Raw genomic sequence first — 16,697 nt, 5'->3', positions numbered from 1 at the left:
CTTAAAATAGAAAAATGAAGAAATATGCACTAACAAAGTTTCATTTTTTAAATCGTTATGTCATGAAACAAATGTTGTGCTCAGTTAGCATTTAATGCGATCAACCAGAATAAATATGCAAATGCATACAAATCCTCGCTCTAGTTATTATATATATTACTATTGTACTAACTATTAATATAGTTCATTAACTATTTTTTAAGCCAATCAACTACCTAATTATTTTGTTAATAAAATAATAATAAAAAAATATAAATAGATATGGCTAAATGGCTTATTTATTTTCTAGTCCAACTTTTTCATCAATAAATTATTAATAGGTATAAATTTAAATCTACTTAGTCATTATAACATTATGTAATTCATAATTAATTTTAAAAAATAAATATTATATTATACATTTTATATAATATACATATATAATTTACCTACTGTATTAAATTTGTCATATATTATTTCTCCATTTTGCTTTGAAAAATGTACCTATATATTTTATTACAAAAAATGTTCTTACCATAAATACATTTAATGTCAAATTACACATAAATTTACTTCCAAATTTCAATCAATTTAATCTATGTATCTGTTATTCTATTTATAATTTATATATTTAATAATATAAGTAAATATGTTTATGTAAATTATAAATAAATTCATTGAAATATTATAATATTGGTTCTTTTTTTACTATAACAGAAGAATTATATGTTTGCCTGTAGATTTAACTAGCTGATCCTCATGCACTTCGTTGCCCGTTAAAAATACAATATGATATATGATTCAAAATTTGTATTTAATTTGTCTTTTAATAGTCGGTGTAGCTGTAGTAATCATAATATTTTCTTGCATTTAATGCTTTGTAAAGGTAAAACAATTTTTAAATTGGTATCTAGTAACGAATTGATGATTCCTTATACATTTAAAAAAAAATAAGAAAATAAGAAATATAAGAGAATCTTTAATTGACATTTTTGTGTACCAAACGTTATTAGCCAACTTATATTATTATAATATGATAGCTTGTTATATAAATACACAAGATGTATAGGTATAAATAAACAATTTACATGTACAAATTGAATTTTGCTGATTTCCACCGCTTAAAATCAAAATTTTGAAAAATCTTTTCTTGTTGCACGATAAAAGTATTAGAGGAACCACTATTCCAAATTTCAAGTTCGTACGTTGAGTAGTTTTTGAGATATAGTGATCAGTGAGTCGGGCCAATTTCATTTTAGACTGGTATGAGAAATTTGCTGCAATGTCCACGTAACGTTTTTAATGACAGCTATATAATAGTATACAGTCAAAAAACGTGATAAGGTCATTACTATTAATTAATATTAAAATTCATCCAATATGGGCTACCTACTATAACAAATTAAGGGTCGATTGAAAAATATTTCAAGAAGGGCCGAGACTACCCAATCTATATATACCCTGATACCATGATAATTGTACCCAGCCTATATTGTTTACAATAAACAAAATAGAACAAAAAGACATAAAAATATTTTTTAAGTTAAAATCATTATAAATAGTTGTTTATTTTAAAAATAATACAATATACATAGTTACAAGTTTTTTTTTACAGAATATAAGAAAGTGTAGTGCAAGGGTATAAAATAATTATTTTTAATAAATATATAGAATAGTAGATAACAATTAACTTAAAATAAATTGTAATACTATTTAAAAACAATTAACCATTTATAAAAATGGACATTATACAAATACACAAATAGTGAAAAATTAATAACTGTATAATTTATATTAATAACAATTTTATATAACATTCAGTCTATTATGGAAAACACACAAGGAACATTAGCGAATGATGTAGTAAAATTGATGATTTAAACAGTCAAGCCGTCCGTTGCAGGTGTTGAAGTTTCTGCTGCTGTAGTTGGTGGTGTTTCCATTGACTCATGATCATCTGATACGTTTTTGTTCTAAAAATATAGAGTACAAAAATAAATGTTTTTTCATACATTTATCACCAATAATAGGGGGTAAATATTTAAAATATTTATTACAGTCTTAACACAGTGAATGGTAATATCATTATTATTTTTAATCAAAAACACCAAGAATTATTCCAGCCAAAAGAATTTACCCACAGTTTATGATAATAATCAACTATATAGAAAATAATATTTGTTTAAATATAATACAACAAGTAATTGGGCAGAGGGTTTTCTCCAGATTAAGCGGTATATTTTAGCAATTATTATGTTCTATTCGGTACTAAGAATTTTGTCCATAACATTATGTAGCAATCCAGGTTAAAAATAATATCAATGCATGTTTTTTTCTTTTTTTTGTAAAAATTCCAAAATATTATGCTAATCTAAATATTATATATTATATTCTCAAATATTCCCAAATATGAAACAAAATGTGTTTTAATGAGTTCTATGTTGAACAAACGAATTGTCCACATATTTCACTCAATAACGTATAATCGTTAACTCAATGATATGTAAAAATATATTAATTGGGAATTTACTAATGAATAACCAATTTTTCTAAGGAAATTAGTATTAATAGTATCAATTTTGTTTTTGTTTTTTATAATAAATAAACAATATTGTACCTGAACGCATAATATTACACATTACTTTCACTTACTATTTTTTTTGTAACTTGTAAATTTGAAATCTCCTGTTCGACTTCAACTGTATTTAAATCTAATGGAACCTGAGCCGGTGCCTCTAGATGAACACAGTGAAAAACCTATGAGGAAAAATATACCATTTAGAAATATGTGTTACTTTTAGAACTTTATTAAACCTGGCTTACCTCATTGGCTGAATTAAAAGTACCAGTTATACGAATAAATACAACGGGCCGAGAGTTGAACTGCAAAAGTTGCCAAGATTGAACAAGCTCTTTAGACTTGTCAACAATCAATTCCCAATCCCACATGTTAACTGACACTTCAACATAGTAACTATAATAGCGGTCGTCACAATCCCAAAGTAGCATTCTATAATTGTCATTAAATAATTAATTTAATATACATTTGATAAACTAATTATGTTCCTTCGGAAACATCAACAATCAAAACTTTTAGTGTATGTTGCTGATACGCCTAATGGATTTAATTTAGCTCTTAACTATAAGTAAGTTAGCAATCACTATAAGCTAAACTCAAAGAATAGTTGTAGCAGTTAACTGGAAAATAAATAATAAAAATTTACCTCATTGAACTAAGCATATAAGGTTGACCAAGCTGAACAAGTATACATCCAGAACCCAGTTGATGGCATGTGTAACCGCAATCCCAGTCATAATCTTTAGAGTTACCGTCTAACAGAGAATTTCGACAACGACTTACTCCGTCAATCACTATAGCATTCATGGCCATTGTAGCAACATTAAATTTTGGTACTAGAATTCAATAAACTCAATTAGAATATTAATAATACTTCAAACTAACTTAGAAAGCGTGTTTGAGTATACATTTTTTGAGATTTTTAATCCATTATATTTTAAGAATCAATATAAGTTTTTAACACATATATAATGTTTAAAAGGTTTTGATAAATATTTCTAGTTGAAAGCTATTGTTTTAAAAGGACATCAAAAAAAAAAAATTCTGTATTACACAAAATAAAAACCTATGTGACTGGTTCATAATTTATCATTATAAATAATTGTGTTAAAATATTAACATTAAAATACTAAAGTGAGTGTCATTGTTGGATGGCTTCTCACATATTATCGAGTTTCATGTAAATATATATGTTATTGTTAGTTCTCCTTTTTAGTTGTATTAATATATAAAATATATATGTAATTTTACTCTCTATCACATGTACTCATTGTGCCTCTTAGGTATAGATTGTATATTTCAAATTAAAAAAAAAAATGTTACGACTATTTTGCAATATGCGACCTAGTCAATAGCAGTCTTTTTTGTAACTATTATTAATCATATGTCAGAAGGCTAACTTACGATTATACTTATAAATAGGGTTTGGATTTGATTACAAGTGTCTTTTTTTTTTAAATAATAAAAAATTAATTTTGAATTTAAATATGTCTCATTTATGATTTTTTTTGTTTTTTTTGCTTTCTTTTTTTTAAAATTTGTATGTGTTTAATTATTAATTGGCCTAACAGTTTTCTATACATATCAACGGAACAAATAGATAAAAGGATTTGTGAAAGATGAAGACAACACATCAATCTAATGACCATAAATTAACAATAATATTATGCTAAGTATAATATTATGCTAAGTACTCTGTTCATTACCATATAATTATACACATACCTACTAATCCTTTTTCAATGTCTACTAAATGCATTTCTTCTGAATTGTACATTATTTCCATTGAAACTGTATGGAAACATTTATTAACGGTGTTATTGGTACCCACAATACGAATATATTGCACTACTCGAGGTTGTATCCACAAACGTTGTGTTGATCGACAATAATAATTTGAATGATCAATAGCACGCACCCAATCATGCTGATCCATTGAAACTTCAATGTAATAAGAATAGGACCTTAATTACAAACAACATGTAAATATATTATGTATTTATATAATTTATATAATATATATAAAAATAAAAATGTATTACTATACCTAAGATCTTTATCCCATAGTTGCATTTTTATATAATTAATAATTGAAGGATGACCAAGCTTTATCATAATACCGCTGTCGCTTTCATTAATTAAATGCCTTGTACATCCCCGCTCGTGATCATGGCCACTAGAATCAGATTCTAATAATGCTGAACGCATTTCTCCCTGCATTACCTGAGCGCCTTGTGAAGGATGAGCAATATTTAAGTTAGGTTCTAAAATGAAATAAATAAATTGAATATATTATTACCAAACAAAACTAACAAAATTAATGTAAGCTTAGAAAGTAAACAAAATTTTCGTACTTAGCTGTCCTCTAAATTTGAGTTTATGTGAAGGTAATGTATTTCGTAGTTGTATAGCATCCAAAATATTATCAGAACTTACAAGTTGCGATTCCCTCACAACAGAAAGCAATTCATCTAGACTCATCAAGGGATATCTGACAGCAGACAAAACTTTAATCTTAAACTCAGGATCTTCATCATCTTGATTAGCCTTAATCCAACGACAAACCGCACGAAATATATCCAATTCATAAGCGTACAAAGAATCTCTATTAAGAATTTCCTGAAGTGCTTCCTAAAATTAGTTTAATAAACCAATTATTATACAGTTAAATAATTTTAATATATAACATACAGATGAAAGAGATAAAAAAGCTTCCGATTGAAGTACTTCCAATGCATGGTAGTCAATAAAATTCAAAGCTTCGGTAACTAACTCTTTGTGTTGGTATAAGCGAGCTGCAGCAAACATAGAGCACACATTATAAACATTGATATTACTGCGTAAATACTTGCACAGTGATAGTTCCAAATTTGTGAAACCAAATAAATTGGAAAGACTAAATATTTCTAAAATTACTTCATCCTAAAACATAATAATTAGCTATTATAAATCACTATTTGCAATATTTTGTACACAATTGAATTAAATTATTAAAAATTCACCTTTAATATACTTAAGTTCATGCGTCCAGAGTAAATGTATTCAAGAAGTTTTTTAAATGAATTTATCGAAGCTTCATTGATTACCACTTCTGGTTGATGAGATTCTTTCAGACCACCATACAGTAACGCTCTGTAAATTAAATAAACAATTAATGTAAATATTCAAAACAAATTCATAAGTTTGACTAACAAACATTACTTAAATAAAATTAATTAGTAATAAGTACTTTACTAAGAATAATATAAAACAAATTTATTTTTAAAAATACATTAATAATAAAAGTTGTTATTTTAAACTAAAATATAAACCTATTTACTTTACCGTAATATAAACAATATGATACATTTATAAATACCACAAAAATTTAAAAAAATCTTCTACAAACCTATGTATTATTATTAGCTTTACCACATTATTTTTTTAATAATTTAATACAAGTACAAGATACTGAAATATACATTAACATAATTCATTTTTAATTAACCAACAAGTAATAAATTATAGATAATTTTAAAATTTAAAAGTTCATAATATTAAAGCATATGCCCACAAAGGATAACAGTATTGATCATGAACAGTTTTTAAAACACAATAAAGTATAACATGATACATTATACAAAATATTTTGACAAATAATAATATTCAATGATATTTTAATGAGTACAACTTATAATTAGTAGCATTTTACAAGATAAAGTACAAATATTTTGATGAAGATCCAATACTTGGATATTTGGCTATAAGTCAAAATCTCAAGGCATATTTGTAAAGATAATATTATGTTCATTAAAGTTGCAGTTTCTTTATAACATACCAAAATTTAATTAAATTAGGTTCATTTTAAATCCATATTACAGATATAATAGAGTTTAGAAAACTGTAGGCAGTCTCCACCATAACTTTGTGAAATTATTTTAACTATGAAAACTCATTACATTAAGAAATATGATTATCAAACTTATACTAGTGTACTATATTTTAATAAATAAAATCTAATTGATAACAAAAAAACTATTTTCTACGCTATTTTCAAGCATTTTGATGCAAAAAAATAATAAAATTGTGTAAGAAAAGTTAAGTCAAAAAATTTAAATGTTTACATTGATTTATTTATGAATTACAACAAAATAATAAAATTGATTGTATTGATAACTGATATTACGTAAATATATTTTTTTAATTTTTTGAAAAATAATAGGAATTCTTACTTTTGATAGACACAAGAATTTAGGTTTTATTATATTCATTATTTAGCTTAAAATCTAAAAGAAACTTAACCTAGAAATCAGGTTAGTAATAGATAGTAGTACAGTCCTGAGGAGGTATTTTAAGTTAACAATTTGACATTAATATTAAATATTATAGTCTTACTCAAATATATTTTATACCCCAGAAAATAATATGTTAAATAGAAAAATAATTGAAAAAAGCATTAATAAAATACAATTGTTCAGTTTATCAGTTACCGATAATTGTGATAGAAAAATAAACATTATTTATTCAAATTTAATATTAAACAAACATAATAATTGAGTTCAATGTACATAGAAATATGAAGGTTTCCAACAAATCAAAAATATTTAATTTATTTTAATAATTAATAGATAGTATAAAATCTTCATGAATCACTGTAAAAAAATAGTGGTATTATAACATTTTGTTTTAATATTGAATAATATTAATCTTGCGAAAATAAATATTTTTTTGAACGCATAAATGACGATAACAAATTAAGTAAAAATTATAAATCTATTAAATCAGATGCCAAATAACACAATTGACCTCTTAACTCATTATTTGCATTATAATGGTGTTATTTTATGGTTTACACCTATATAAAAATGTACAATTGTTCTTTTCCTTAAATACAGAAATATGAATAGGTACTAAGTTAACAACTTTTAATTTAAAAATTAGTATATATATTTTTTTTAATGCATACTATTTATTACCTAAAATAATCGCTTCTTGAAGCCAATACCACTCTGTGAGCATGGAAACGTTCACCATTCACTACCAACACAACATCAGAAAACCTATAAACCAACAAATTTAAGTTAAAAATATACAAAATTAAAACATGAATAACTATTTAATTTCTTATTAATACCAATTTTAGTACACAGTACAATTTGTATATATTATAATAATATGAATGAGTATACTGAATATGTTTATTTAAATATTTACCCCCCCCCCCCCCCCCGGAAAAAATCCTAGACATGCAACTGAAGACAATAATACCAAATATATAAAAATGTATTAATAAGTGGTATTTAAACATGAACTACATTTGATTATTGATTATTTAATACATTTTATGTTTGGCATGTGGTACCTGTCATTGAGGTAGAGAGTGCCGATGTCATTGGCCAAAAAATGAGCATGATCGATTTGCTCGTAGCTATGTTGTTTTTCAATTGATGTAGGTGATTTAGTGTCGACTGGACTATGATTTCCGCCATTGCTGGTGTCGACCGCACCATCTGCCAAATGTTGACCACTCATTGCACCACTGCGGTGAGTGTAAAACAAAGGTCCGTAAGCTGCTGAAACAAACGTTTAGCTTATTAAAGCATCAACTATGATGAGGGCAAGTGTGGATAGAATAGTAAAAAAACCAGATCTATAACATAATCTTTATTATTGTTAATATTAATATTATTATTATTTGGTAGGTAAACGACACATTCTAGTCGGTCAGTACAGGGCCACAGTGGAAAAGCGACCGAAACATCACAGACATACTCATCTTCTCCGAGTTCAGTTCCAAGTTTGAGTAAGTGGTCCTGATGGTTATTTTTTCGTTGTTGTCTGACCAACGAACGGACTACGAATGTGCACAGAGCTAAACACATAGAGTATCTATGCGATGGAGCACGCACGGCCAGACGAGTCCGCGACACCGACATTTTATATTAACCACAATTGCAGTAATCGATACGCGAAGGTAATTAAAATAATATTATAATAAAAACTAGGTATTGTTTTAACCTACCTTCGAATTCCAGTGGGCAGAGTGTTATATTCGTTTCGTAGATTAGATAAAAATTAATATAATAATATGCGTTATAAAATCACAGACACCGTTGAATGGCGCAAAACGATCGTATTGTGCGTGTGTATGTATACTATCTTTTATAGATAACTAGGTGTTGGGTACATGGGTTCGACACTTCGACGGTAGTAATAATTGCTATAATATACAACAAATAATAATAGGCGTGTTTTGATGCAGTAGTAACCGCGAGTAAACTGTTTACAGAATGAAATGAATATTACAACACTGGTCCGCGTTTTAATGACGATGTTATGAAAGCGTCAAATGTCTCTTCTCTCGGCTTCTTGATATCACATAACAATTACATATTAGTGATGATAACGTGACGGCGCGGTGGGCGTGTTGTGAGTATAAGTTGATCTATAATACCTAGAACAAAAGAAAAAATTGTACGAATGTTGGATCCGGTCGAAGGGCAAACGATGAAAGTATTACTATTAATTATTATGTCCTAATGTCATAATATTATTGTCAACTGCGCACACTGATAAACGATATATTATAATATTTATATTGTCATTCACAACATTAACAAATTACGTAATGTGCGAATGTCGAATGATGGATATTGGATTTATTATTAAAATTTATTTTTATTTTTGCACACTAGTCGACGCTACGCGTATAAGTAGAATAGTTATCGCTTGTGTAGTTATGTGTGACACTGCTGTGTGCGCAACTACGCACTACACGCAACACGCAAGCCTTTCGATACTCGACGATCGAGTAGCGCAGACGCGGGTCGACGGGTCACGTAGCATTTTTGTCAACAAACTCGGTACAGGTACATAGGTATTTCAGTGCGCACTCTAACCGCGGTAACCTTCGTTTTGCCTTACCACGGCAAGAGTCGTGGCAAGTGGAAACTCCAATAATAATAACACAAAAATAATATTATTATAATTCAAAACAATAAAATATATACCAATATAATATAGGAGATCTTCGCATTCGCATAGGTAATCATTTAGTCTGTATACTGGATATACTATCGAGGATGTGCAAATCGAAGGCAAATTTCACTATTTTAAGTTGAAGAATTAAAATGTTGTTGTTTTCAAGTGAAGTCAATTAGTTGGTTCAAAACGTGTCTAACAAATTGAAATTTTATTTTAAAAAAAGTACAATAATATTATAACTATCGAACAATTTGATAATAAATATGGGTAAAAAAAATAGTTAAAAATGTACAAAAATAAAATAATTGAAATAGATCACATTAATTATTGTTTACAGGTTTTGATATTGCGTGCAAGTAGATCAAATAATTCATCAAAGTTAATTTGCTTTTCAAAGCAATTTTAACTATTTTTATAAACTAGATGGATTTTTAACTTAATTTTATTTACATAATTTCTTATGTATTAACTTCACTTAAAAAACCATTTTAATTTAAGAACGGTAGTAATTACTAATTTTATTTTATTAAAAATAGGTTCTCTACACTCTACAGAAGTATTGTCTTCCCAGCGGTCTTTTTCCAGTAGAATTTTCTTTTATTACAATGCATATAAGTAGGTTTTGCAGGCTATGCCAAACATGTCCAACCAATAATTGTAATATTTTGTTGTTTACCGTTTCCAGTATACTGGGTTTATGAAAGAGCGTTTTTAATTCTTCGTTTTTTCTTGTTCTCCGCTCTCCAGTCTCCACTTTATCTGTCCATTACAGGCCCAAGAAATGTACCAACAACGCGAATTTTCTTCTATCGCATTTCCATTGTGAACAAGATTTAGGTTCATAAGTAATTAGGAATCGTATTATTGTATTAATGTAACATAGGTACAATTGTAGTTTTAACTCCTATAATGTTTATAGTAATAAATATAAATATTTTAAGTACAATATAATTGTCAATTATTATAATATCATTAAATCAAAACATCAAACCAGTCATAATCATATAGAATTTGTGGATGTTTATTGTATAATTTTACATACGTAAATCGCATAGAAAGGTATACCTTTGCTCGGCTTTGCATTTTGACAAACGTTTTAATCTTAAATTATTTTTCGTAAAATACATATAGATTCGATTAGTTATTAGAACTCGTAGAAGATGATAAAGCGATTCATTGTTTCGTAAATAAAAATATAAAAAATATATTATTCATTATTGTTCAGAAGTTAGTTAGGCTTGAAAATATACATCGTCACATCGAAACTATTATAATATGTGAATAAACAATATATAATTATTTGATAATAAATTGTTATCATCTACTTATAGTAATAGTTAATGTAATATAATAATCATTGTAATTTTTCTATGATAGTTTTATAAGAATTCTCTAGATAAATAATAATTATGATTTAGTTCTGACTTCTGTTAATTAATTACTAAAAAAATATCAATTCGACTAATATAGGTAGTTGTCAGAATATTATACATATATAAATTAGGTATACGCGTAGTACTAAACTAAATGGTTTTTAGGCTATTATTAGTATTGGATTTATAATGAGTATTTTTTGTGTAAGAGTTTTGTCTTTGTGTGACTATACATATAGAGTCTCTTTTTACAGTAGAAAAAATACTTAAATATTTAACTTTAAGTGTATTTTCTGGTATAAGAAATTGCAGGATCTAGTGAGAAGGGAGAAATAAAAAGGTAAAACTAACCGTAGTCTTATTATTTTATAATCAGGAAAAATGAAAAAATATTTACTAAAAACGGGAATTTTTACGCAATTTCAATTATTGGTAAAATCAATTTTGTTATCTTGTTGTAATTCAAAAATTATAAATGAATAACATGTATTTCATAATAATTTATAGATATTTTAAATTTTCAAAACAAATATTGATATTAATTATAGTATTTCCCAAATAAAGTATATGCAATTGTCAAAATATTTCAGCTCTTTTTCAGCTTTTTATAAGCATTTGAAATTTTTGACTTTTTTTAGTAATTTTTTCTATAAAATATGTTGATTAAGAATTTATGCTTATTAACAATGTTATGGTGCTTAACCAGTTTTTTTACTAAAATTAAGTATAAAACCTCTTAAATATTTCATCAGCGCGTTTGAAATACAATTTTTTTTGGTAAAATATTCAAACATAGTACATACTATAATACCAAAAGAATTTTTGTGGCTTCTTTACCTATTACTCAAAAAATATTAATTGCGTAGAAATTGAAAGTGTTGCCGATAGGTATAATATATATATACATAGGTATTATAATGTTTAATACGCAATTAAATCAAAATTGGATGTGTTGAATTCATTGTATTTATATTATATGCGGATATCAACTGTGGAAGTGATCGGCCAAATATCAGAAAATAATATAATATTATAATATTCAAATTTGTAATATTTTATAATGTATCTTGCCCCTCGGAGAATAAAGCAAGTCCCTACAGTAATATAACTATAATGCCTATAAATAATATCATCATCAACATATTAATGTCTTTGATCTTTGTATTCTTAATGCGAGTATTTAAGTACCTATATTATAAAATAAATAAATAATAATATTAATACCTACTTAATCATATTCTAGTAACAAATAAGATTAATATATGTTTAATAAAGATAGATAAAAGTATATATACCTATACTACATCAATACAAATTTACAATATTAAATTACTATAATATGAGCTCATCCGGTAAATAAAATAATTGTCTCATATTTCCATTTAAAAGTACTGAGTAGTGAGTATAGTGAGTACCTACTTACTAGTTACTAGTTTACTATTACCTATACCAAACATTTTGCTATTAATATTTAATACGCATGCCATCTACTCTATATCTTACATTTTTTTTTTTTTTGAGGTACCTATCACTCTCTCGCCATTTATTTTATGTTTAGTGGTTAGTTTTCAGGGTATACGCTATAAACAGTAAGATATATTATAGGTACTATTAATATATATAATAGTTAGAAATATTAATAAAAATACTCATAGGAGTGCGCACAGGGTATGCGTTTGCATACCCAGCGGGCAGACGCTTGGGGGCACATGAACAATGTCTCAGTTCATAATTTCGACTGGTTAGATAGTGGTTATAAAATGGTAATGCGATATCAGTATAGAGTATAGACTTGTTTTTAAATTCATTGTGGACGGTTCTTAATACTCAATAAGGAAATATCGGTTTTATTTTTAGTGTAGGTATTAACTATTTATATTTTCCTACAAAAATGACGATGGTTACATTTTTAACTTTACAATATCTAAATACTGAAAAGTCTCATGTTATTATTACAATAGTTGAATAGTTGATACTAATATATAAATTTAATTTGCTCTGTACTAATATAATACCAGCATGACTGACCAGAAAACACTGGAAAAATATTTTTACCGAGTGTTTGTAATCAAATTGCAATTATGACTATTGATAGTCATAGAATAACAAATGTCTATTGAAATTGACATTTGACACAGAGGATGTGATTAAAGAATTTGAAGTCTTTATACCAGGAAAGAGAAGGCTTGAGTTATAACAATTATGTTTAGTGTAAATTTTCATTTCAATAAACATGTTTGTAAAAAAATTAATTATCATTGAATTAAAAAAAAAATATATGAAAAACCTATTTTTATTCTAATACAAATTAATAACCAGAAGTTTAGGATGAAATGTCATGTACATTAATTTTTTGGTAATTTATATCTATGGGAGAGGGACATATTTTATCAGCTGCATACCCTGCAAACAGTGCAAACAATTCTGCGCACGCCTATGACAATAATACAACTACCTACCTATTATAATTTATTAAATATGTTTTAACATCTAACGTCCAACTATATAATATTAAAACTTCACTAATAATAATTTAATTTGTATATTATCATATTTATTATACTGTAGGGTATAAATCACACAATATATTTAAAGGGTTAAATAAACAACCTCATCATTTAATAAAAAATTAAAATATTACATTTGTAATACTAAGACACTCAGCAAAACATAATTAAATTTTTTTGATAGGAATAATCACCATCCCGGCCCTTTGAGTTTTTCTCAAATCATATTTTGTGTTATCTTATTTCTACATTTAGTCGGTAAATAAAAAAATAATATAAGAAAATATTTGCTATCACATTATTTTTTATGTGAGTTTACTGCACGGCACAGGCCACAGGGTACAGGAATTGGTACTAGCTGATTACTATATCTGATAGGTCAATGGATAAGGGGAAACCCCTTCAGTAGATCGTACAAGTTGTTCAACTATATATATTATGCTTCAGTGATGTGCCAAAATGCTCTGTGGAACGCTATTCACTATCTATTTACAAGCAAAATGTAATTGTATAATATAAACATAGAGTACTAATTGTAATTTGTAGCTTATATTACATTCGTTTTAAACCACGAACTAAGATATATCCAGTGGCGTAGCCAGGGGGAGGGGCTAAGAGGGCTATAGCCCTCCCAATTGACTCTGTCGACCTTAAAATTTTATCAAGATTAAATATTAATTTTCTGCCATAACAATAATTGAATACAATAAATAAATAAATAAATGTATACCTATACCTACATATAATTGTAAATAGTTAATAGTGTAAAAAAAAATATTGTATTTGTATTTTTTGTATTTTTTTTTGAGACTTAGCCCCCCCCCCCCCCAATACACAATTCCTGGCTACGCCATTGGATATATCCTATATTTTAGTTCGTGTTTTAAACACATTTAATGAATACAAAACTCAAATAGGTGAGCTAAAACAAAAACATATAGGTGTACGTGTACCCATAGAGGCGCAACTAGAGGCCAAACACTGGGGGTGCTAAAATTATGTAGATGAAACAGACCCGTGGGGGCTACGCCCCCACACCCCAAGTTCCTACTTCAATTTTATAATTACTATAACCAATTTTAAATGCATTATAAAAACATAAGCACACAAATATTTACCTCTTAAATACATTAGGTATATTACCTATATTATTATTTAGGTGATTCAAATAATGACCTAGTATAAACAGATAAATAATATTATTTTTTTTAATAACTGATGTCAAAATAATTATACAATTTACATTTTTAGCAGTCACTTACATGAGGCACAATCATCTCAAAGATTAGGTAATAATACTATGTTTACATAATATTTAATACCTATACTATTTTACACTAATACTATTTTTATTTTATTAGTGGAATTGGAATATATTTCCAATATTTCTGAAGAAGTAATTTTATTAACAACATCTCTTTCAATATTTAAACAACCTTACGCTGAAGCACCCCCGAGCACCCCCCTAGTTGCGCTTATGCGTGTACCTACCTATGTTTTATAGTTTACACTAAACGTGTGCAGCGACAAACGAGCAATAATAAAATATTGGTTAGATCAACTGATCAATTCTAAATTATTACTACGTGCCAGTTCTACAATTCTAGATATAAGAAATAGTTTGACATAAACATGACAAACATGTATTTCTAGTTAAAAGAGTTAATATAATTTTTTAAATTTTAGTTAAACCTATATCAAACCTCACTCATTTTTGTAATATTTGGCTGATGCCTGATATGTGGTAGGTACTATAGACATATACGGATATACGTATCTAATGCTAAATTTCATGTTCACTTCCGCCAATTTATCGATAGTGTTTGCTAGATTCAATAAAGTTATCTACAAATTTTACCATACTGTTTTAATACCATAGTAATGATTTGAGGAGTAGACAAAAAAGTGAACTGCGTAAATAGTGGCCTGAGTATTTTTAAAATGTAACCTACGTGAATTACGTCCAAAAAAAAATTGAAAAGTACACATTACATTAGTTTGAAAAGTCAGGGAACTAAAAGTATAACAACCAATGTCAAAAATAGATATCAACATTATATGCAAGAAAAAATCATAGAATTGCAAACAAAACAATTATTCATTTAAATTTTGTGCTAAAATTATCATACCTACTACAATCATACATATTACGTATTCTTATCTGTTAGATAACTAATAAAGCTACTTTATAATAAAACATGTTTTCATCATAATAAACCAATATGCTTATCAATATCAATAAAATTATATTGTCAGTCATAAGTCTGAAAAATAGAAAAAAATATTGATCTTTTTAAAAATGTCCCTCGACGTATTTTACGTACAAATAAAAATATTTAGGCCTCAGCCCACAATAATTGGTACACAATAATATAATATATGAAATATATAATATTTAAAAAATCATTGATTATTATTAAATTTAAACGAACAGTCGAATGCAGTGGCGGTCCTTGACCAATTCCAATGGGGGGGGGGGGGGGGGGGCGAAATATTTTTCACATTAAATACAATAATTAGGTACTTAAAAATAGAAGTCATAAAAAAATGTATTTTATGTAATAATTTTATATTTTATATTTAACCAAGGGGGGGGGGGCGATCCCCTCCCCGGAGGACCGCCACTGGTCGAATGTAATCAAACTAAATACTTACAATGCCAAAAATGAAGCTCTATGACATGGTGCATACAGTGCCATTGTAGATTGGTAAATATTATGTGGACACGAGTACCTATTTCATTTTTTTAAGATACCTACTCAATTCAACTATTCAAGGTATAGTATACCTTACGTGTACCAGAAATGACAGTTAATTATTTCCCTACTATAATAGATACTATAGTAATTTATATTTCCAAACGTATATCAGATACTTATAGGTATAGTCATAAGCGTAATTTGGGGAGGGGGGGGGGTCAAGAGGGGGTAACTGATAGCTAAGTCTATACCAATGGGAAGAAATATCTTTGGAACTTAAACAACTCTTCATAATCTTATAAAGGCATCTTCAAAAAGATATGATTGTTTTCAAAAAAATAATAGAAGAATCAAACGTAGAAATTAAAAAAAATCAAGACCAGATATTGACAATCAGAAAGTGCAAGAAGATTTAAAAAGCACAAGCAAAAAAATATTTAAATCACTCAGCGAGCCTCGTTGGAATTCTAAGATTGAAGCTATAAAATCTGTTCTTGAAAATCTGAAGATAATATTTCAAGTTCTTTTGGAAACAGAAAGTATCGATACACATTTTGGCTCTATCTGATGCAGCTTCACTTTCACACTGTGTTTAAAG

The 16,697-nt window shown here is 27.2% G+C and overlaps 1 protein-coding gene across 5 annotated transcripts; it reads right to left on the bottom strand.

Moving 5' to 3' along the window:
• Positions 1-1,745: 1,745 nt before the first annotated feature.
• On the bottom strand, positions 1,746-9,314 carry BTBD9 (BTB (POZ) domain containing 9). 5 transcript variants are annotated; one of them, XM_089220347.1, is made up of 14 exons: positions 9,057-9,314; positions 8,824-8,990; positions 8,559-8,756; positions 7,899-8,106; positions 7,513-7,596; positions 5,560-5,689; positions 5,249-5,479; positions 4,912-5,188; positions 4,605-4,821; positions 4,283-4,521; positions 3,204-3,393; positions 2,803-2,989; positions 2,632-2,736; positions 1,746-1,952 (listed from the first exon to the last, which is right to left on the bottom strand). In XM_089220347.1, the coding sequence occupies exons 4-14, from the start codon at positions 8,066-8,068 to the stop codon at positions 1,857-1,859; spliced, it is 1,926 nt and encodes a 641-aa protein (XP_089076473.1). In that variant the 5' UTR covers positions 8,069-8,106; positions 8,559-8,756; positions 8,824-8,990; positions 9,057-9,314; the 3' UTR covers positions 1,746-1,856. The 5 variants fall into 5 exon arrangements, with proteins under 5 accessions (XP_089076473.1, XP_089076472.1, XP_089076471.1 ...); XM_089220346.1 differs by having other exon boundaries at positions 7,899-8,109; positions 8,559-8,990; XM_089220345.1 differs by having other exon boundaries at positions 8,559-8,990.
• Between the last annotated feature and the right edge of the window lie 7,383 nt (positions 9,315-16,697).

This window comes from Diuraphis noxia, unplaced genomic scaffold (genome assembly GCF_037042655.1).
Source record: "Diuraphis noxia isolate RWA-SAM2 unplaced genomic scaffold, SU_Dnox_SAM2 contig0002, whole genome shotgun sequence".
NCBI classification, from domain to species: domain Eukaryota; kingdom Metazoa; phylum Arthropoda; class Insecta; order Hemiptera; family Aphididae; genus Diuraphis; species Diuraphis noxia.
The sequence above is the reverse complement of the archived record's forward strand: the minus strand, read 5'-3'. Positions and strand labels throughout refer to the sequence as shown.